General features: G+C 37.8%; 1 protein-coding gene across 4 annotated transcripts; it reads right to left on the bottom strand.

Annotated features, from left to right (window-relative positions):
- Positions 1–301: 301 nt before the first annotated feature.
- Positions 302–23,212, bottom strand: CKAP2 (cytoskeleton associated protein 2). 4 transcript variants are annotated; one of them, XM_049853319.1, is made up of 9 exons: positions 23,055–23,212; positions 22,100–22,184; positions 14,623–14,695; positions 13,650–14,515; positions 12,980–13,184; positions 11,277–11,447; positions 9,604–9,673; positions 2,403–2,652; positions 302–1,929 (listed from the first exon to the last, which is right to left on the bottom strand). In XM_049853319.1, exons 1-9 carry the CDS (start codon positions 23,122–23,124, stop codon positions 1,674–1,676), a joined length of 2,046 nt encoding a protein of 681 aa, XP_049709276.1. In that variant the 5' UTR covers positions 23,125–23,212; the 3' UTR covers positions 302–1,673. The 4 variants fall into 4 exon arrangements, with proteins under 4 accessions (XP_049709276.1, XP_049709279.1, XP_049709278.1 ...); XM_049853322.1 differs by lacking the exon at positions 23,055–23,212 and adding an exon at positions 15,694–15,784 and having other exon boundaries at positions 22,100–22,153; XM_049853321.1 differs by lacking the exon at positions 23,055–23,212 and adding an exon at positions 21,115–21,313 and having other exon boundaries at positions 22,100–22,148.
- Positions 23,213–24,307: the final 1,095 nt, after the last annotated feature.

The following is a 24,307-nucleotide window of genomic DNA, read 5'->3' as shown; positions in this document are numbered from 1 at the left end:
AAAATGAAGAATATGAGTTATTGTTTCTGTTCAAATGAAAAATTAGATGTTTAGACTGATGATCATTTTTCAGAAGGAAATACACCAATAAGCACACACTTATTTATGTGTCAAAAACCTCAATTCAAATCTTCATACAGTGTATTCAAAGGTAAAGTTCAAATTCATTCACCGTGGTTAACCTGCATTTTATAAAATATTTGTTGAAATAAATGTATTGGAACATCATGATACAGACATTTTAGTTTATTGTACACATTATTACACAAGTAAAAAAGAAAAAAAGCCTTACTCTACAGAACATGAGAAGACAAAAATAGAACAAGGATTGGTGCTATTATACACATGGAATGAATAAACAAATTATGTAAGAATATGTAATCTTCAACTACATTCACATAGCATACATAGTTTTAATACTATCTTAATCTTTTACAATGAAAATCACTTACGTGAAACTGCAGAATTGGTAGATGTATACCGAGTATTACTTCAGGGCTTTATAAATCAACTTTATTGGTGGGAATTATGTGTGGAAGAGAACTGTTTACTGTATATAATTGTCCTGTTTATGAAGACATGATTTAAAAGTTAAGTTATAGGTGTTTATATCATGAGGAAAAAAGTTTGTTATTTTAGAAATGTTATCTAAACTATGATATTTCTTAAACAATATATATTTCTTTCCTAACTCCATTCTAATAGTCTATAAACTACACCAAATGAAGCTATAAAGTTATTATTTTAATATTTTAGGTAGTCAAAGTTACAAAAAGAACTGAAGAAAGGAACTCAGACTAGATTTAAAGTTTCTAATATCCACTAAATTTGACACCTTTTCCTTCTTACCACAAAGTACTTTCTCTTAGAAATGGAGTATTTGGTTAATCATTCTTCTTGATGACCTCAGTTACAAGTAGAAACAAGCCAAAGGCCACAGAAACAAACCCACTAGCATTGATGAAAAGTGACAGTGAAGAACCATAGGCAGTCCAAGGGTCACGAAGAGCACAACACTCTGGGCAATAAGCATTTGGTGAAAAAACAAGCTAAGTCTTATGTGTCTAAATGTTTGGAGGGAGTCACTCTACACATCACAATTGCTGACTTTCAGGTCCATCCAGAATCATCAAAAAAAAAAAAAAGGGCAAAATAAAAGTTACTATTCTGTTTAAAGGCAAGGAGTTATATTCTAAACTATGATTTTACTAATTTTCACATTATAGCAGGAGTTGCCTTGAATATCAACAAGTTTCACTGTACTGTTAGTTTGTTCACTTTACTTTTAAGAAGTCCAAAATTATAGAAACATTGTAAGTCATTAACTGTAACTACAGTAATGCTACATCATTAGAAAATGAGGTGTTCTAGACAAAATTTATAAATTTGCATGGACATGTTTTGTTGATACTCAAGGAACATAGTGAACTACCTGACAAAATTTTCCTATCTTCAAGAAAAACTCGGTCTCTGTTGAGATTGACAAAGAAGGACTGGGATTCTGATGCATCAAAGGCAACTTCTGCTATAATATGAAAATCAGTAAAGCAGCTCACTGCCATGAATACTGAGAATACTTATGTACCTGGCCAGCCCAGACCACAGAGAAATACAGAGCCACAAAAAAAACAAAGCACCCCAGAAATAATAAAGCCCCATTCCTTATTATAGCTTTATTTCTCCTGGGTTGTTTTGTCCTCTGTGTCCATCAGGCACAGTGCTGCATTAGGACGGCACACAAAAGCATCAGTTTCACATCCCAACTCTGCTAACTGTTCTAATGAAGACACACAAGGATAATGGTCTTTTAACATATCTGGCAATTTAGAAGTCTTGTCTTGAAGACGTCGAGAACGTCTCACTGGTGTTAGAAACTTGAGCTCTTTAAATACAGAATTTGTTTCATCAAACTGAATCTTCTTTTTTGCACTGAAAAAGAAAACACAAAATTATTCCTGAAGTTCAAAAATGTGTGTGAACACCTTTGCTCTCTACTGCTATTTATACTATATCTTATGTTACAACCATTTGATTGCTTGTCTTACAGAAAGGGATGGACATTACTGCAAGATCCTGGAAGTGAGGAACTTACTCTTTTCTCTACTTGATGTTACAAATTCTACACAGGAGAAACCTAAGTATCTGTAGAATTGGCTAGTTGTTCAGTTCAAACCTGCTAATACTACGCAATATACAATAAGAGGTTAAAGTAAAATGATGTGAAAGTTTTCTTTTTCAAAATGGCACTATTTAGAGAAAAACAAAGTAAATATAGTATTTAAAAGGTAAAATGTCCCAATCACATTCCATCTGTTTGAAAATCTTTCTATTATCAAAAATACTACATTTATTATCCAAAAGCATAAAAATAAATCATAGCATGTTACATTTTAAATGTTTACCTTTGCAAGTATGACGTAGTAGACACATTATACTTAATCAAACAACCCTCCCTGGTTTCTTTATCAGAAGTTTCAACACCATCGGCTGGATTTTTTGTTTTGTCCTCTTGCTCTTTTTCACAATCATGAAATTTCACACTTCTATGATGTTTATTTTCCATTTTCGGTTCTCCTGGCTCTAGACTAAGGCCTATGTCTTTAACGTTGAGTTCTTGCACTTTTTCCTTGGTTGCCTCCTCAATATTGTTTGCTAAACAAAATACATTTATAGATTAAGCTTTGGCCAAATTAAAAACAAATTCAGAAGACACAAGTTATTCATAGTTGACCAAATTTTCAGAAGAACCAAACTGCCATCTCTTGACTATTACATTTTCTTAGCAAACATTGCTGCCAACTATTTAATAATTATTTACCGAGTATCTCTTATGTGTCCCTGATTTTAGATACAAATATAAGAATGAAATCATCCTAGTCCTTGAGAACTGACCGTCAGTGAAGAGACATATTTGAAAATAATTATAAATAAGACAAATGCTGTAGCTGAGGCAAGAATAAAGGGCTATAAATCTTAAAAAGGAACAATGACCTTTCCTTGTGGGGAAGGGGGATAGCTAGGGAAGACTTCACAAGTGATATTTCAGCTGGGTATTGAAAAACAAGTACTTGACAAGACCATGAAGGATAGTCTTAGTGTGAAGCATAAAAGGGAAATGATCTATTAAGACAACATTTAAAGGACCATTGTCCTCAGAATAAAATATAGGGTAAGGAGTAAGGCAGGAGTGTGGGGAGGAGGTGGTGAGCTCAGAGAGGCAGGCTGGGGCTAGACTGTCATGAACTTTATATGTAAGAAGTTTGGTTAAAAAGCAAACACAAAACAGTGCAGAACCAGATAAAATTAGATATGGTCACTGTTAAATAAGGTCTAGTAAGACAGCAAATGAAAACTAATGATCTGTGATGGTAAGAAGACAAAGCTGTTGTAAGCAATGTGATAAAAGTAGGGGTGGGAAGGAAAGCCCAATTTGAGAGATATTTCTGAAATAGAATAGACAGAATTTAATGAACAAATGAACATATAAAAAAAGATGTGTGTCTAAATGAGTGTGCATGTGTATTAGGGGCATACCTTACAAAATCCCTTGACTTTAATGCCAGAGCAGGGTTTTTTCTTTTTCTGTTTCCCCTCTCCCTGTTTTTGGGGGAAGGGATAACAGGTATAAGAAAGCAGTGAGGAAGATAAAGATTTGATTTAGATTTGAAATAATTGTGAGACATTCTGGCAAATCCACTGAGCTGAGAAGACCTACAGATTTGATTAAGAAATTATCAGAGATTTTACTAAGAGATGTTTCAGTTGCATGGTAATTTATTATTTTTTTTTGGTGAATGGAAGTTGAAGTAAGGACAGGTGGAATCCATTAATTCAACAAATATTCAAGTGCCTAATATATGCCAGGCATTGCATTAGTACTGAGGATACAATGGTGAAGAAGATCAGACACTGTCCTGACCATTGAGTTTACAGTTCAAAAGGAAGACAGGGTGCACAAAAGAGGTGCATCAACTTAGTTGGGTTTGCAGGAAGAGACATGGGTATCAGGGAAAGAGACCAAAGCAGTGACATTTGAACTGAAGTTTAAAGGGTAAGTAGGAATTAGGTAAAGGAAGAGTAGAAGACTGTTTTAGAGAGACCGCGAGACAAGAGGTAACACGGCCCCTTGTAGGAAATGAAAAAGTATAAAAATAATGAAGTAACTTAGGGATATGAGAGAGGGGGGAGTGACATGAGAAGAGGCTGGACCCAGGAATTTAAGCAGGTAAGTGACAGGGCATTTGGGTTATCCTACTGGGAATGGATTGGAATGGAGCAAGAGCACAAAGGCAGGAAACCAGTTAGGGGACTACTGCTGTTGTCCAGGGGTAAGAGTTTAGGTGATCCTAACAATAATAATGAGAGTACAGATGGAAAGAAGCAGATGGATTTTAAGAGACAAGTAGAAAGTTATACTGACTGGACTTTGAATAGCTGGGAACAGGAAGAGGGAAGTGAAAAATAACTCAAAGACTTCTAGCTTAGACAACTGTATAGCACATACTGAGACAGGGAACCAAAATTATTAGATTTAGGGGAAAATTACATGTTCAATTTTGGATATGTTGGGTTTGAGGTACCTGAGAGACACCCCGGTAAGTGTCCTACATTTCCCAGTAAAGTTCTCTTACTACTTACAAATAATTTTGCTTTGTAATACTGGTTTTATACTTAAAATTTATACAATTCAGAAAGCTTAGAGTTTATGGATACCTTTTTTCCCCAAACAGCTGCAAATATCCATTAATAATCAGAACGTGGAATGTATGAAGTATTAATGTAAGAATAGTGGAAGTTGTCAAAAATGAAATGGAACACATAAACATCAATATCCTAGGCATTTGTGAGCTGAAATGGACTGGTATTGGCCATTTTAAATTAGACAATCATATCATCTCCCACACCAGGAATGACAAATTCAAGAGAATGTCGTTGCATTCATCATCAAAAAGAACAGTTCAACGCTGTCAGTGATAGGAAAATATCCGTTCGCCTACAAGGAATATCAGTTAATATGACTATTATTCAAATTTATGCAGCAACCACTAATGCCAAAAGTGAGGAAATTGCAGATTTTTACCAACTTCTGCAGTCTGAAATTGATCAAACATGCAATCAAAATGCATTGATAATGGATGGTGATAGGAATGCGAAAGCTGAAATAAAGAAGTATGATCTGTAGTTGGAAAACATGGCGTTAGGGATACACGTGATGCCAGAGATTGGATGACAGAATTTTGCAAGACTAACAACTTCTTCATTGCAAATACCTTTTTTCAACAAAATAAACATGGAAGTGGACCTTACCAGATGGAAAACACAGGAATGAAATCGACTACATCTGTGGAAAGAGACGATGGAGAAGCTCAGCATCATCAGTCAGAACAAGGCCAGGGACTGACTGCAGAACAGACCATCAATTGCTCATACGCAAGTTCAAGCTGAAGCTAAAGAAAATTAAAGTGAGTCCATGCAAACAAAAATACAACCTTAAGTATATAACACCTGAATTTGGAGACCATCTCAAGAATCAATTTAACACACTGAACATTAACGACCAAAGACCAGATGAGCCGTGGGAAGACATCAAGGACATCGTACATAAAGAAAGCAAAAGGTCATTTAAAATACAGGAAAGAAAGACAAGACCAAAATGGATGTCAGAAGACACTCTGAATGCAGAGTAGCTAAAGTGATTGGAAGAAATGAGGAAGTAAAAGAGCTGAACAGAGAACTTCATAGGGCAGCTTAAGAAGACAAAGTATTATAATGAAGTGTGCAAAGTCCTGGAGTCTGGAACCCAAAAAAGAACATGTAATTCTCAAGCTGAAAGAACCGAAGAAAATATTCAAGCCTTCAGTTGGTATACTGAAGGATTCTATAGGCAAAATAATGAATGATGCAAGAAGCATCAAAAGAAGAAATGGAAGAATTACACAGAGTCACTGTGCCAAAAAGACTGGTTGATGTTCAACCATTTCAGGAAGCAGAATATGATCAAAAACTGATGGTACTGAAGGAAAAAGTCCAAGCTGCACTGCAGGCACTGGTGAAAAACAATGCTCCAAGAATTAACAGAATACCAACTGAGATGTTTCAACAAATGGGTGCAGCGCTGAAGGTGCTCACTTCTCTATGCAAGAAATCTGGAAGACAGCTAGCTACCTGGCCAACTGACTGGAAGAGATTCGTATTTGTAACCAATCCAAAGAAAGATGACCCAGTGGAATGGGGAAATTATTGAACAATACCATTAATATTACACACAAGTAAATTTTTGCTGAAGATCATTCAAAAACGGTTGCAGCAATACATCGACAGGGAACTGCCAGAAATTCAAGCCAGATTCAGAAGAGGACATGGAACGAGGGATATCATTGCTGCTGTTAGGTGGATCTTGGCTGAAAGCAGAGAATACCAGAAAGATGGTTTACCTGTGTTTTACTGACTATACAAAGGCATTCCACTATGTGGATCAAAACAAATTATGAATGACACTGTGAAGAAAGGGAATTCCAGAACACTTAATTTGCTCATGCGGAACCTGTACGTAGACCAAGAGGCAATCATTCAAACAGAACAAGGCGGGTACTGTGTGGTTTAAGATCAGGAAAGGTGTGCATCAGGGTTGTATCCTTTCACCACACTCATTCAATCTGTATGCTGAGCAAATAATCCTAGAAGCTGGACTATATGCAGAAGAATGTGACATCAGAATTGGTGAAAGACTCATTAACCACTTGCATTATGCAGATAACACAACCTTGCTTGCTGAAAGCGAAGAGGACTTGAAACACTGATAAAGATAAAAGACTACAGTCTTCAGTCTGGATTGCACCTCAACATAAAGAAAACAAAACAAAAAAAATCCTCACAACTGGACCAATAAGCAACATCATAGTAAGTAAAGACTGAAGTTGTCGAGGATTTCATTTTTTTTAAAATAATTTTTATTGTGCTTTAAGTGAAAGTTTACAAATCAAGTCAGTCTCTCACATATAAACTTATTTACACCTTACTACATACTCCCACTTACTCTCCTCCCTAATGAGTCAGCCTGCTCCCTTCCAGTCTCTCCTTTCGTGACCGTTTTGCCAGTTTCTAACCCCTTCTACCCTCCCATCTCCCTTCCAGACAGGACATGCCAATACAGTCTCAAGTGTCCACCTGATGCAAGTAGCTCACTCCTCATCAGCATCTCTCTCCAACCCATTGTCCAGTCCAATCCATGTCTGCTGAGTTGGCTTCAGAAATGGTTCCTGTTCTGGGCCAACAGAAGGTTTGAGGACCATGACCGCCGGGATTCTTCTAGTCTTAGTCAGACCATTAAGTCTGGTCTTTTTATGAGAATTTGGGGTCTGCAAGGATTTCATTTTATTTGGTTCCACAAACAATGCTCATGGAAGCAGCAGTCAAGAAATCAAGCAACGTGTTGTATTAGGCAAATCTGCTGCAAAAGACCTCTTTAAAAGTGTTAAAAAGCAAAGATGTTACTTTAAGGACTAAGGTGCACCCGACCCAAGCCATGATATTTTCAACTGCCTCACATGGAAAGCTGGACAACAAATAAGTAAGACCAAAAAGAACTGATGCCTTTGAATTATGGTGATTATGGTGCTGGCGAAGAATACTGAATATACCAAGGAGTGCCAGAAGAACGAACAAATCTGTCTTAGAAGAAGTACAGCTAGAGTGTTCCCTGAAATTGAGGATAGTGAGACTTTGTCTTACGTCCTTTGGAGATGTTATCAGAAGGGACCAACCCCTGGAGAAAGACATGCTTGGTAAGGTAGAGGTCAGCGAAAAAGATGAAGACTCTTGATGAGATAGATGGATGGACAAAGTGGCTACAACAATTTGCTAAATCATAGCAACAACTTTGAGGATGGCACAGGACTGGGCAGTGTTTCTGTCATACACAGGGTTGCTATGAGTCAGAATGGACTAGATGGTACCTAACGACTATAAACAATGTAATAAATACTCTATTTCCTAGCAAAAATTCTACTTACTAGTATTATTCTATTAAGGAATAATACAGAATAACTGAGTCAAATTTAAATGCTTGTTTTTCTTTCCACATATGTCTAGAGGCAGTGAGAATTATGAGGAATATGGCTTTTTATGAAATTCTTATTTCTACTTTGTTCTTTAGCACTTAGGAGACAAAATCAGGTTATTCCTAAACCTTTCTCCTCTTGTTTCTGGTAACTAGTCTTTCCTGGTTTTCCTCTACCTATCTAGCCATTCCTTCTCAAGCTCCTTCATTAAATATTACTAGTATGATAAGGGAGCCCTGGTGGCACAGTGGTTAAAGCATTCAGTTGCTAACCAAAAAGTTGGCAGTTTGAATCCACCAGCTGCTCCTCAGAAACCCTGTGGGGCAGTTCTACTCTGTCCTATAGGGTCCCTATGAGTTGGAATCGACTTCACAGCAATGGGTTGGTTAGGTTTCAGTATGATAGGATCACATACATCTTCTATATTCTCCCTAGGCATAGTAACAGCCACTTTAAATGGAAATATTCTCTGTTCAAACAAACATACTAACAATAGAAGCATGTATTCCTCACACACAACCATTAGCATATTAACCTCCTTGAACTGGTTTTTGTAATATATGTAACCAAAAACATATAACACAATTTATAATATTAGTATGATCTTTAATTTTATTCAAACATTACTCCTTGACTCAGACCCCTACATTTTAAATTCATTTTGTGTACTAAAAAGGATACCTATAACTATTCTGGAAAGCAATTTGGCAGCATATATCAGGAGCCTTAAAGAGTTGAAACTGTTTGACTCTTGTTAAAATTAATCAAAAGAAAATAACCAGATATAAGTAAAGACAGTACATAACAGGTACCCAAGTATTTATTGACTGAGTGATGTACAGTATTGCAGGAAAAACTGGAAAGAACTCTAAATGAGGAAACGAATTACCTTACATTTATATATACTGATTTTAGTCCATCTGTTAATGGCTAAAATTTGTACTTACTATATGCCATAGATTGATACTTTATTTTTTTTAATACTTTCTTCATATAGATTGTTTCACTCAGTGATCCCAGTAATCTTGAGGAAGATGTTAACATTATCCCCATTTTACAGATAAGTAAGGGATTAAATTTCTTGCCAAAGGTCACAGTAATGGGCACAGCCTATATCTGGTTCTAAAATATGCTTACATCTTATATACCTGACAGCTAGTCAATCTCATGTCTCATTTCTATCTACTATTACCAGCAAAACGAATTCCTGAATGAGCTCTACAGCATAGGATACGTCCTAGAATTTAGTAAGTAAAAGGTCTTTAGAGATCATCTGGTTAAACTGCCGAATTTTACAGACAGGAAATGAAGGCCTAGAGAGGTAAAGTAACTTTCACAGACCCTCAGTGACAAATTTGGATTTTGAACCACATTACCTAAATAAAAATCCTCTATACTACATAAACCCACTGAATTGGAGGTAGGTCAACAAAAGTACCTACATTAACTTAAAAGTTTAAAAAGATAAAAGAAAAAACTAATTCAACAAAGAAATCTAATAAAACTACAAGTCACTTGAAGGAAATCAAAGAAACAAACTTACCAAAATAAACTTTTTCTTGACTCTTCATTGTTAGAATATCTGCAATTGCATGTCGCATCTCTTCAATAGGCTTAATTATTTTTTTTAACAAAGAAAGTAAACCCGTAAACTTCATATTCTCAGTTATTAACTAGATTGTCCAAGTTGAAAATATCAAAACTATAGTGATTAAGATTTTATATTTTAAAATAAGGCAGTGGTTTTTTTAAACCATGATCTCAGAACAACTTATTTTGTCACTAAAATTGAAAAATGGCTGTCTTTTCCTATTTATAAAATACAAATAAATTTAAAGGATAAGATTTCATCAATTTAAAATTTCCTCCTTAATTTTCCTTAAGGCTTTGTTAACTTGTTTGCCTGATGAGAACAAAATTAAGGAACAAGCAGAAAACAAACATGAGTACTTACTAGAGAGCTAAAAGGGCTCCTACATCTAAGTCCATGGTTATGTTTGTTTCACATGCTGTTAAACACATCTCTGAACAGTGTAAGATTGACCAGTCCAACACACTTCATTCTTTCAAAAACTGAGTAAGTGTCCATTACACGCCACACATTATAAGCATTTACTATGTTCCTTTGAGCCACCATGCCAGTTAATGCAACATATACAAGATGTTATACAAAAAGGGAGCTCTGGCTCATAGTCTTAGTCCCTGAACTTCTCACCTATCCTGCTTTCAATTTTCTTGGCTAATTTTGATCCTTGTTTTCCAACTTCTGCTCTGGTGTTACACTTTTCTCTTTACACTACTGCTTCTTACCAGTTACACTGCCATAAGTGGCCTTAAGTAATGTCTCTTCTGGTCCAGTGTAGTAGGGATGGATCCGACACTCCACTTAGGTGGGATTTTGTCAATATAATCACCTTTCGGCAAAGTATTTTATACCTAATAGCCATTGACTAAGTTTTGATTCAAATAGCATTTCTTGGCTTTGCTAAGACCACAGTGAACAGACCTTTCTTATGGAAAGGCTAAAAAGAAGAATTAGAAGAAAAAATCTAAAAAATCTCTAAGAGAGAACACATTTCTGAGAAACTTGGTGGAAAGGAAATATGTTTTAGAACCATTTGCCCATAAAAACAAAAACCCTCAGGACACAATCTGTTCTATACTGAGGTTTTTTTATACCAACAGACTAGGAAGAAATGAGTGAGAGGTTACCGTAGCAAACCACTATGAATACAATAATGTTAGAGAAACCAGTTTAATGCCTCTTTATATGTAGGCAGGAAGGAACGTATTATCCATAAATGTGAGTATGAGGCTCAGATATACTCCTAAAATGAAGGAAAGTTCTCTCACAAAGCCATCAGAGCTCAATAACACTTTAAAAGTTAATTTAACTCTGTTTGGTTTATAGTCAATAAGCACAATTTTAATATTAAAAATTGAGCTTCCTAGATTTCCCAGCTAGAAAATGCACAGAATGACATGTTGCCCTGCAACATTTCTCAGGGTAAGTTTTATTAAATTTACATTTCAGCTTATATCCACTTTCTACGGTCTGACTATCCCCAGTACACAGAAAGTTTTAGAAGGCTGAGAAACAGCTTTCCATTACTACTACATACATAACCACAATTTTACCACATTACATTGTGAGGTGTTCATAAACAAGTCTGAACCATTTGCACTGTATTAAAGACGCGGAAGTTTTCATCTCACCTGAGCCCCTGCCAGGATGGCCTTCTCGTAGATGGTAATAATATGTTCAATAGGACTTGTGACAGGTTCAAGACGTGCAAGGCACACCCAATACTTAACAAGCTTTTTGGCATCTGGAATATTTTTAATCAGATCATTCAGCGTGACCAATATTTCTTCTTTTGGGCATCCCTAAAGGAGCAAGAAATAAAGTGTGTGATATCATTAGCCTATAAATTATGAAAAATTAGTGATTAAGCTACTAATCAAGATCAATGACAAAGATGGAAAAAGTTGATATAAAAATATTCACAAAAGCCTTCATTATCATCATTTTCCTTACTCCAAACTTATTTTGAATGGCTATGAAGAAGCCTATCAGTCATGAGTATTAGCAGAAAATAAAACACTAGTTTAGATACGCGTTAGTAAAAACTGACTAATGCTTTACTTGGTCTTATGGTTTATTCCCTTATATACTGTGAGATTCCATTTGTTAATACTTTATTTAAAATTCTTGCATCTACCATACTTTATGAGTGAGGAGAGTCTGTAGAATTTTTTTTTCCTGTCTTTGTCAGGTGTTGACATTACGATGAAAATGAATCTGAGATGGTTTATGTACAGTCCAACCAAAACCAAAACCAAACCCAGTGCCGTCGAGTCGATTCCGATTCACAGCGACCTTATAGGACAGAATAGAACTGCCCCATAGAGTTTCCAAGGAGCGCCTGGTGGATTCGAACTGCAGACCCTTTGGTTAGCAGCCGTAGCACTTAACCACTATACCACCTGGGTTTCCTTATGTACAATAAGAGTTATATATACTTTAAAAGTCTTTCTCCCATGGAGCCACTGGGTGGGTTCAAACCACCAACCTTTCAGTTAGCAGCCAAGCACTTAACCTTTCCACCACCAGGGCTCCTTACTTAAAAAGTAAAAAATAGGGCAGATAAATTCCACAGTATCAAAACAAACCTCAACTGAACAGAAATGAGAATAGAATCATTGCCCTGATTGTAACTTTCATTGGTCCTCAGAACCACAAAAGGTTTAAAGATACTCAAGAACATGGGAGTAATATTTGACATGGCACCCTGTTCAGGTTTGCTCTGGACCTGCAACACTAGTAGGTGAGCAAAGCCCGACTGAATACTTAGGAAATAAAGAAGACATTATGGAGCTGATTATTATACTCCTTGATGATTTCTGTTCAAATAACAAAATTCCACAATAAAATTTAAAGCCATGATGGTGTTGGTTTAGATTAATGGGATATTGTTTGCAAATGTTTTAGTTAGCTTTAATTTAATCTGTAATAATAATGGCTCAGTAATTTGTTGTTAGTCACTGGTAAAACATGTAGTAACTGGGAAAAATAACTTGTAAACATGTTCAAACGAACCTAAGAAACAGAAGTATCAGAGTTGAAAAGAGAATAAATATCCACCCCAAGCCTACTCTATATCAATGTCCCAGGAGATTACAGTATTTAAAATTCAAATATCAAAACTAAATATTCCCTTGATATACTTGTACGAACTCAGTGCAAAATGCAGTCAGTTAAAGGCTAAAGAGGAACAATCTCACAATTAATGTTAATCCAACCCAACATTACTGACATAACTTAGTCAAAAAGATTGACAATGTAATTTAATGAGATGTTTACAAAGGTAACTTGCAAACTATAAATGCTACACAAATATAAGATAAAGACAATATACCTCATTAATCAGGTTCAGGCATTCAGAAAATGTCTTGTTTACTTTTTCAGTAAATAATCTTTGTTCATCTTCTTCTGCCATGGTAGTCCAGAAGGACCCAGCAGGTTTTTCATTTTGCCCTGCAGCCTCAGGCTGGGTATCTCCTGAGCCAGGAGGCCTTTTCAGCACTCTTCCTTTGCCAGCTTTCCACTCAGTCAGACGAGCTCTGCAGTTAGAAGCAGCATATAAACATTACTATGATGCTGATGACAGAACTCTGTCAAATAAAGAAAAAGCTAAAAAATGCTTCAGGTCTTTAGTTTCACACTGGTGGCACACACATAGTTCACAAACCTCAAGAAAAAGAAACACTGAACATATTAAAGTCAATGACATGCTTAAAGACCCCCAAGAATGCATTTTTAATTGGAGAGTTTATAAAATATTTTCCAATTATTACTGGGCATTTTAACTTAGATTAGAAAAACCAACTTAATAAAACATACCCCAAAACAGTAACTTTTAGGTCCTATAATTTCACAATATACATTTACTTAGATTTATCTCACATAACAGAAGAGATTGCACAGAAGAAAATTCTAATACGCTCAAGGAAATAACAAACCAAATTCACAAATACTACCCTATTGAAAATTAAGGTAATAAAATGAAGAAAATTCCATCTACTCACTTTCTCTGTTCTGCGGTTTCTTTGGGCTGACCCGATCTACTACCAACACTTGCCTTTGCTATAGTATGTCTTCGCTGGCCGATGGTTTCCGACTCTTCTATCAGTCTGGTATTAGAGGATGAAGCAGGCCTGGCTACAATTTCAGATGCTATGCTTCTTGATCGTGCCTCATTTCTTTTTATGTCCTGAGCAGAACTGGTTTTGACGCTAGATAAATCTGTTTTTAATTGAGTCTGTTCTTTTCTATGAGGTCCTTTCCGAATTGTAACATTGGCAGGGGTTCTACTGATGCCTTGTTTCACCTTGTCCTGAGTATTATCGTGGTGGTTTCTAATAGGAGCTCGCACAAGTTGTCTGCTCTGAGATCCAGTGCTCACGATTTTAGTGGTAGTAGTCATATTTGAGGCTCTATCACTTTTCACTGTTACGCTGCTGGCGCTCATGGGCCGAGGCTTGGTGGCATTAGAGATCAGAGCTGAAGGTTTCTTGTTTGCTGCTGAACTCTCAGCCTTGACTTGTAGAGGTTTTCTGAATGAATTAATCTTAGACTCAACAACTTTCCCATGATAAGACCCAAGCACAGGTTTCTTGGGAATGTTAGCTTCTTGCTTCGGTTTTTCTGTAAGCGTTTCTTTCTTTTTATTATTTTTTTTAAGGTGGAATGCCTGGCTAAATGTCATACGTTGATTTTGGATGTCATCTTTAATTGGTAACAACTGAAGAGGTTGATTATTATCCTCACAATTATGTGTATCAATTTCTAAATCTGAATTGGTTAATTCATTAGGTTTTGAAGGAATACAATTTTTTTCCATTGTCACATTATTTTTGATCCCTGTAGGCCCACTGGCATTTTCTTTATTAGCCTAAAAAAGTTATTTCAGACAAATCAGTATTTCAGAACTCATTTCTTTCATGAAGCATTTATGTAGGGGAATAAAAGGACTGTTTGAGTGCTGTGTCCAGATCTTACCATTTTTGTTTTTAGTTTTGGAACGTTTATCCCTTTTTGGAACTGGTCCTTAGATGTCATCACTCTCTGGTCTCTATTAATTAAAAAATAAATAAATAAAAATTAAAAATTTAATCATGTACTAAGAAGTCTTCTTTTTTGAGGGAGCATGGGGGAGACACTGAACATTAACAATTAACTCTGAGTTCATAATTTTCAAGAGAAGGATGTGGCAGTCTGCTTCTGTAAAGATTTATAGTGTTGAAAACCCTATGGGGGCAGTTCTACTCTGTCCTATAGGGTGGCTATGAGTCAGAATCGACTCAAAGGCAATGGGTTTCAGGTTCCATGATTTTATATTTTAAAAAGAGGGAAGAACTGAGCTGCACTTCATTTGTCCTAAGAGATACTTTTCTTTATTAAAATGTGATTTCATACTGAGGAATTTAAAGGTACTTGTTTTTGTAAAGTCTTAACATCCTTACCCCATTAATAACATGTAAACACTTGATATTCTCATTCTAAACCAGTCTTTTCTAGTCACCAAATAAGTTTTCAAAAACTATTAAGCAACACCTTCCTGGGTTAAAGTACTTAGTAAGTTACACTGAAAACTTTAAAAATATATTATACACACACTCACAGCTTAATTTACATGGAGCATGTGGACCCTTAGTTTCTAGGTGGCTAAGTGGCACTGCATTCAGGATATTTATCCAAAGCAAATGCTTCCTCAAGAATTTGTCCCAAAGTCCTTTTTACAGGTATAGATTGGTTAGTATAGGCCATGAGAATCTCTTAGCAGGTGATTATACTAAGAGTTGTTATTATGTTTCAGGAAAGGTTAGAAGACAAGAGAGAAGGGCAGTTTCTAGCTCAAGAACAAAAGTTATCTTCAGAAGGGGGCCTCTCTCATATAGACTCTTCATATGTCTCATACCTAGAATATGAGATTTTTTTCTTCCTGCTCACCAAACTCTTTCAAGAACCTGGTTTCTTCAGTCTAGGAAAATTTCAACTTTTACTTCTCAAATATTGCTTCCTCTCTTTTCTCTCCTCTTGGAGTTATCCATGATGATGACTTCTCCATACCTGACACCTGACTTATTCTCAGACTTTCCATTCCTCTGTGCTGTGTTCTGGAAGAATTCCCAGGTATTTGTTCTTCAGCTGGTCCACCATGCTATTCAGACATAGATATTTTTATTTCAACAATTATATTTTTCATTCCTCAGATGTCCGATTGATTCTTTCATAACTACCACCTGTTCCTGGCTTGGTATATTATCTCTTCAAAGATACTTAAAATTCCACTTCCTTTGCTATACATTCCCCTGACTGCTTAGTTTACTTCTTTCATTGTGTTGGATTTTCTCACCTATGGTAATTCTTGACTATGTACTGACCATATTTGAATAAATCTAAGATGCTATTAATTGTAAGAAGCACCTTTGTTTTGCTTATCATTAAGAAAGGAAAAAAGCACCATCCATTTAGACACGCCATTGAGTCTAAGATTCCAGGTTCAGAGAATCTGAACCTATACATCTTAGAATTGTGTAACCAAAATGATCAATTCTAAAAATATCCAATTTAGTTGATTCTAACATGCATAGTTTTTCATGTTAACATCTCTGAACTTGGAATATGTCTTAGAATCAGTGGCACGTCTAATTGGATTTTTTTTTCCTTAATGGTATACAAAATAAAAATGCTTCTTACAATGAATAGCGACCTGAATGCTAACCAACAAGGCTGGCAATTCGAAACCACCGGCAGCTCCGTGGGAGAAAGACGTGGGAGTCTGCTTCTGTAGGGATTTACTGCCTTGGAAATTCTATGGGGTCGCTATTAGTCAGAATCGACCTGACGGCAGTGGATTTGGTTTTTGGGTGGGCCTTTCATTTCTGTGTGCTCAGTCTTGCTTGTGGAAGGGGCAGAATTGTTGACATAGCTTGTACTGTACATTTTCAATGGTAGAGAAGGGTCAAAATGTGCCACTGACCAGTGTATCTTTCCAACTATTTTCTGAGTGTGGGTGGCTTCTTGTTCCTTCCAGACACTGCCAGTCACCCAGAACATAGCAATATCTCCTACATTTACTACCAGGGGCGAATACCTCTCTTGCTATTGCCTGGCTTACTGCTTGGTGTGAGGCGGAAGGAGATGATGCTTAGGGTCAACCTGCCAGGCTGCTCCCATGCAGTACCTCAACTAATCAGGCCCCCTACTGACCTCAGCTTCTACTACTTCTGGGCTAAAAGCATGCTCTGATGCTATAATGATATAGAAAATCAGAAGCAATCTTTTTTATTCTGCTTCAGGTGAAACTTTACAAATTAGTTTCTCATTCAACAATTTATACACAAATTATTGTGATATTGGTTGCAATCCCCATGACCTGTTAACATTCTTCCCCTCCACACCCCAATTGTTTCCACTCATGTGCTTTTCGTGTCCCTTCCTGCCTTCTCGTCATTGCTTTTAAGCAGGTGTTGCCCATTTTGTCTCCTATACACAACTGAACTAAGACGCATGTCCCTAACTTGTTTTTGTTTTATAGACCCATCTAATCTTTGGCTGAAGGGTGAACTTCAGGAGTGGCTTCAGTTCTGACTTAAAAGGGTGTCCGGGGCTATAGCCTCGAGGGCTCTTCCAGTCCCTGCCAGACCAGTTTTTTTTTTTTTTTTTGGTGAATTTGAATTTTGTTCTACATTTTTTTTCCTCCTTTGTCTGGGATGCTCTGTTGTGATGTCAGCAGTTGGTGGTGGTAGCCAGGCACCATCTAGTTCTTTTGGCATCAGGCTGGTGAAGGCTGCGGTCCTTGTGGTCCATTAGTCCTTTGGACTATTATTTCCCTTATGTCTTTAGTTTTCTTCATTTTCCTTTGCTCTGCACTGGATGGGACCAGTAGACGTACCTTAGATGGCCACTCGTGAGCTTTCAAGACCCTAGACGCTACTCACCAAAGACGGACGTAGAACATTTTCTCTATGAACTTTTTTACACCAATTTACCTAGATCACCCTGGCGACCATGGTCCCCAGCCCTCAACCTCAGTAACTCTGTCTCTCAGGGTGTTTGGATCTGTCTGTGAAGCTTCTATGACTTTGCCTTGGTCAAGTTGTGCTGACTTCCCTATACTGTGCAATGTCTTTCCCTCACCCCTCCCCTCCTTTGTAACCATCAAAGATTGTTTCTTTGTGCGTGCAAAGCTTTTCTTGAGTTTTTATGATAGTGGTCTCATAGTATTTATCTTGTGATTGACTTACTTCACACTCAGCATAATGCCCTCCAGATTCATCCATGTTGTGAGATGTTTCACAGATTCAATTGTTCTTCATCCTTGCGTACAGAAGCAATCTTAACACGGATTAGCTTCTTTCCTTCACAAAACTCTACCAGCCTGTTTCCCCATCCCTATATACTGCCCTCCCTCCTGTTTTAATGGATGAACTGATGCTGTGCCAATCGAGGGCCAAATTCTCAATCTCCAATTCTGCACTCCATTCCATTCCCTCTTCTCTACTCAAGGCATTTCCTCCTACATTTATTTGTTAATCTTTCAGTATCAGTAACTTGTCCTGCTCCGAGGTCATTTCCATCAGCATATAACCACTATGTTTATCTCTCTTTTTTTAATTTTTTAACATATAAATTTATTTTGTTGTTGAGAATATACATGGCAAAACATACACCAACTCAAAAGTTTCTACATGTACCATTTAGTGGCACTGATTACATTCAAGTTCTATAACCATTATCACCCTCCTTTTCTGAGTTATTCCTCCCCCATTAACATAAATTCAGCGCCCTCTATGGTTGTTATCTAGTATTTCCAGTTGCTACTGTCAATTTAATCCCATATAGATAGTTCTTAAGAGAGCATAATGCTCAAGGCAGACATTTTTTACTAGTTAAACTGTTGTTTGGTTTTAAGAGGACATCAGGGCTTTTTTTCATTTAAGTCTTAAAGATCGTCTCAGGGCAATTGTTTCAGGGGTTCATCCAATCTTCATGACTCCAGGAAGTCTGGAGCCCATGAGAATTTGAAATCCTGGTCTGTATTTTCCTCCTTTTTGATTAGGATTCTTCTGTGGAGTCTTTGATCAATATCTCTCTTAAAAAGGCTTAAACCTCACATTGTCTTTCAGCTAATACCTATTTTCTCAATTTTCGTTACAGCAAAACTCCTTCAAAAAGATATTTATGCTCACTGTCTTCATGTTGTCACCTGCATTCTCTCTTCAGCCTATGTCTATCAAGAAATTGTCCGTACCATTCTACTCAAGCTCCTAATGTCATCATTTCCATGATTTTGTATCTCATCGTCAATTCTCAGTCTTCATCTTGCTAGATCTCTCAGTAGCACCTGATAGTTGATCATTCTTTCTGTAAGCATTTCCTTCATTTTGCTACTGGATCACCAACTTTTCCTCCTACCTCACTTCTTTTAAAGTCTCTGTCTCTTCTTCCTAATCTGCCCAATTCAAATTTTTAGCTTTTCTTCTGCCTTTTTTAGTTTTATACTTCCTAGGGACTCCTCTTTTTCTGTCAGTGCTAATATAATTCTAGTGTTTAGTCTTCAAACTGCTTGCTTTCTTAACTGCTAGCTAAAGATCTCAGGACAAGGAGAACAGATCTTACCTGTTCAATGTGAAGATGTATATGAAATATATAATCCTATTCTGTGTTTTCATTATAAAACTGCTCTCAGAAGGATTATCTGAACAAAGGAGTCTTAAGATACCCATACTTTGATTGTAAAACAGAATTGTTCAATAGTACTAACAGGTTAAATGTTTGATCCAGAAAGACTGCAACCCTGATTGGTTGACTTAACAGTTTGTTGCTCAAGTAATAATATTTAAATCGACATCTGTTTTTTTGAAAGAGTACATACAGTGCTCGTGCGGATTTTTGGTTAAGCCAGAAGAAGAGTTTTAGAATTTTTTTCCCATCATGTATGAATATTATAAACCCCATCCCATTTGATTCCTCATTAAGTAAACAGTTGAGAGTCACTATCTTATTTAAATTACTACTATCTCATTCAGTCCTGGCGTTTTAAATAAACACCATCTATACAGGCAGTCCCTGGACTATGAATGAGTTCCATTCTTCTGTTGTATTTGTATGTTAAGTCGAACAGTTAGGTACAGTTTGTATCTAATATCAGTTAGTCAAATATCTGTTTTAGTACGTAGTGTACCTTTCTATGCATAAAAACAATAAACACTTCCAGATACACTAAAACATCTTTAACATAATAATGCAGTAATAATAATGTTTTGATGTCGCGTCCTAAAGTTGCGCCCCTTTGTTATTAGGAACCATTGTATGTATGTATGTATGTAGGGTTTATGGAGTTGGTTCCTAACTACAGATTATACATATGTTGGATGTTTGTAACCAGGGGACTGCCTGTACACTGAAAATTCCCAAGCTTATATTACCAGCACCAATCTCTCCTCTGAACTTCAGACACATCTATTTGGCATCTATGCGTGAATATCTTATTGGCACCTCAAACTTAACATGGTCAAAGCTGAACTCTTGATTCTGCCACACCTCCTTCAGTTTTCCCCATCCCAATATATGGTATCATTATTCACACAGTTACTAAAAAAAACCTAATGTCATTTTTTTCTTAAAGAAATATGGGTTTTGTGAAAGGAGAAAATGTTTAACTACTGCAACTTATTAACATAACGTTAGAAATTTAAGAAAAAAAATTTTATTTGAAAATAAAGTGAAACTCTCTGAATGTGCATATGCGGCAGATATACAATTTTTTTTCCTCAACTGTTTTATGGTAAGTTACATACACCTCAGCCCCTTACTCTCAAAAATCTAAATGTCCTAAAATTAGGGATATTCTCTTATATAACCTCAATATAGTTACCAAATTTACATTTACTTTAGTATACTACTTTAGTCTACTGTAAATACTGTAGTTGTCAACTGACGTAAAAACATCTTTGTAGTATTCCCCTCCAGTATAGGATTATGTATTATATTTATCTGTCTTGTCTCTTTAGCCTCTAATCTGAAACATTTCAGGATCATCTTTAACTCCACTCTTTCATTTGCATTCCATACCTAATCCATCACCAGTCTTGTCAGCTGTATCTCCTAAACATAAACCAAATCTGACTACTTTCCACCATGAGAAAGGGTATGAAGAGGTATTCATAAAGACCTAACATAAAGTAATTAACATAAAAAATGTAAAGTAAAACAGTGAGACTTTCCTTTAAACCCATGAGAATGACAATGATGTTGGAAGAAAATTAAGGAAACCAGGAGAAAAAATATTTCAAGAACCAATCTACTGTATGTAATGCCACTGACAGACCATGAAACGATAGCTACCGCTTATTGAGTTCGCACTATATACCAGGCAAGACATAGCAAAATACATACACTATCTCATTTAAGTCCCAAGAAACATGTATTAACCAATTCTATCTTAGTGTAAGTAAAAAGACTCAAAGAGGTCAAGTAACTTACCCAAAGTGACACAGCTGTAAGTGGCCAACTTACAGATTCCAGCCCAGGTTCTTATTACTCCAAAGTCCATGCTCTTAGTGTGAACACAAAGAGCCTGGAAGATGTTATTAGACGTTATCTCTAGAGAGCAAGGCGACCTTTTGAATTTCTGCTTTATATTTACTTCCACAGATTTGTTTGTTTTTGTCACAACTGCGTCCTATCATTATAATTTAGACAAAATTAATAAAAATATATTTCTATGGAGCGTGAAGACTAAAATAAATGATCACCAAACATTTGGGAGCCCCCCCAAAAAGCTTGCCAAAACATTAAAACTTTTGCTAAATTATAGACTGACAGACCTTTATAGCACTGTATAAACCATCAATCAACATTTTAGTATATACACATACTCTGCTTTAAAATTACATCCTCTTAGAGTGTGAATTAATTTACAAAGAAACAGATCTGACACTACACTGCCCAGTACTACACCACTAGCCACATATGTGGCTACTGAGCACTTGAAATGTGGCTAGTTCAAATTGAGATATCCAAAAAAAACCAAAACCAAACCCACTGCCGTGGAGTCAATTCAGACTCATAGTGACAGAGTAGAAATGTCTCGTAGAGTTTCCAAGGAGTGCCTGGCAGTTTCGAACCGCTGACCTTTTGCTTAGCAGCCATGCCACTTAACCACTAGGTCACCAGGGTTTCCAACTGAGATATAGAGAAAGTAAAAATATACACCAGACTTTGAAAACTTAGTACCAAAAAAGAATATAAAATATCTCAACAGTAATTTTATACTATATATTACATGTTGAAAATGACAATATTTCGGATATATTAGATTAAATAAAATATATTAAACTTCATTTTTTAAAAAGACTTTAAATCTGGCTACTGGAAATTTTAAAATTAAATATTGGCTCATAGTTATATTTTTAAATTATATCAGCTCTGATACAATTTTACAGAACTTCATTGAAATAAACTTCACCTGGATAATATCTGATGTTCCTGTTTATATACAAAAAGCGTTTTTCCTTTTAATAGACGTTGCTCGAGTTTTTGTCGTCTTTGCTCTAAATAATAAAAGGAAAGATCTACCGGTCAATATTAGTTAAAACAATAACTTCAAATAAATACTGTTGACTAGGTGAAGGTTTTATTTAGAAAATTGTACTACTTAACTTCACATCTTCTATATAACAAAAAATTTCCCAATTCTTTTACTTTAGAGAAATAATCGTAGTAATAACAAACATAAAGGTCTCTATAATCACTCTGCAAAAGAATTACATTCTTACTGCATGACAGTAAAAAATCTGGAGAACATTATTTTCAACATACGGTTTCTAAACGCTAGGCTTTAAGACAGTAAAGGGTGCGGACGAGACACCAGACCCCAAGTTCTGCCTCATTCGCCAGAAGTGGGTGGGGTAAGTCACTTCAATTTCTTTTTTCCCACAGGTAGGACAAAGAAATAACATTAGTCCTCAGGACCCTGGCATCCCTGCGTTTCCATAACCTTGTCTGAGGTCAAGCTGTTAAACTGGAAAGATCAAACTCCAGCCGCACAGAAACGAGCCCGGAGCGCGGACCTGAGCGGCGGCGCAGGCGCAGTCCGCCGTCGGGCCCTCCCCCGCGGCCACCCCGGCTCGCTCGCCGCCGCCAGCCTCGCTGCCGAGCCGGGCGGGGGCGGGGGGGGGGGGTGCGGCGGCAGTAACGGCCGCAGTGGGTGCTACTGCGTTACCACCCGTATCACGGGGGACGAGAGTGAGGTCAGCAGAGGCGCAGCGACCTGTCCGGGCGAGGTGCGCGCAGCTGACTTGTGCACCCCGCTTGCTGGCTGGCCCGCCCTGAGCTGGTCTGCGGACACCGGCCTGAGCCCGAGCCCGCGGAGCCCACGGCCCGAAGCCCCCTCCCCCGGCAAACGGCCGCTCCTCCCCCACCTCGGAACGCGGGCTGCGTCCTCTGACTCGGAGGTAGCTGCAGATTCGGGGGCACGGCTGGCAAGCTCATCGCTGGCCGGGAAGGAGGGCTCCTGTCTCGGGTCCGAGCGCCTCACGTTCCCAGAGACCTGATGGCCGGCGCGCTCCACACGCCGCCAGGGCTCCGCCCCGCCGCCGCCGCCGCCGCCCATTGGTCCCGGCTGGAATTGAAAGGGCCACTGGGTGCAGAGGGGCGGAGCCCGGGCTGCCGTTGCAGGGGCGGGGTTTGTTCCGTCCCGGTCAGTTAATTAAAAGGGCCCTGGACTGAGTCTGGAAACCCTGGGGGCGTAGTGGTTGAGTGCTAGGTCTGCTAACCAAAAGGTGGGCAGCTTGAATCCGCCAGGCGCTCCTTGGAAACTCCGTGGGGCAGTTCTACTCTGTCCTATAGGGTCGCTATGAGTCGGAATCGACTGGAGGGCAGTGGGTTGCACTGGGTCTCTCTAGGTTTTCCATACTGAACAGTGCCTTTCGGTGGAAGGAGTACGCCCAGCTGAGGTCACTTGCCCAGCTGTATTCACTTAACAGTTATTAACTCGCGACTGGGTGGTGCAAACAGTGAATGTCATCAGCGCCTAAGAAAGATTGGAGATTGGAGTCCATCCAGACTTAACCCGGGAAGAAAGTCCTAGTGATCTACTTCTGAGAAATCAGCCCATGAGAACCATGTGGAGCATAGTTCTACTCCAACACACCTGAGGTTGCTATGAGCTGGAGTCGTGAGTTGACTCCGCAGCTACTGGTTCGGGTTTTTTGGTTATATACCAGGCCTGTTATTCCTGTCAGGTGCCGTGGAGTGTGTTCCAACTCATAGCGACCCCACCTAGGACAGCAGGAAGGAAACACCGCCCGCCCCTGCACCATTCTCACAGTCATTGCCATGCTTGAGCCCGCTGTTGCAGCCGTTTTGTCAATCCATCATTGAGGGTCTTCCTCTTTTTTTGCTGACCCTTTATTTTACTAAGCATTATGTCCTGCTCCAGGGACTGGTATCTCCTGATAACATGTCCAAAGCACGTGAGATGAAGTCTCACTATCCTTACTCCTAAGGAGTGTTCTGGCTGTACTTCTAAGACAGATTTGTTTGTTCCTTTGGCAGTCCATGGAATATTCGATATTCTTTGCCAGCACCACAATTCAAAGTCATCGATTCTTCTTTGGTCTTCCTTGTTCATCGTCCAGCTTTCCCATGCATATGAGGCAATTGAAAACACTAT

Source organism: Elephas maximus, chromosome 14 (assembly GCF_024166365.1).
Source record: "Elephas maximus indicus isolate mEleMax1 chromosome 14, mEleMax1 primary haplotype, whole genome shotgun sequence".
NCBI lineage: Eukaryota > Metazoa > Chordata > Mammalia > Proboscidea > Elephantidae > Elephas > Elephas maximus.
Note: the sequence above shows the minus strand (reverse complement) of the source record. Positions and strands in the feature narration are given on the sequence as shown.

Coding starts and splice junctions, on each gene's coding strand:
- CKAP2 (XM_049853319.1), bottom strand. CDS start 23,124: ATGAGCTTGCCAGCCGTGCCCCCGAATCTGCAGCTACCTCCGAGTCAG. Junction 22,185..23,054: donor GACGCAGCCCGCGTTCCGAG/GTGGGGGAGGAG, acceptor TTTATTATTTAG/AGCAAAGACGACAAAAACTC. Junction 13,185..13,649: donor GAAACCGCAGAACAGAGAAA/GTGAGTAGATGG, acceptor TTCTAACTGCAG/AGCTCGTCTGACTGAGTGGA.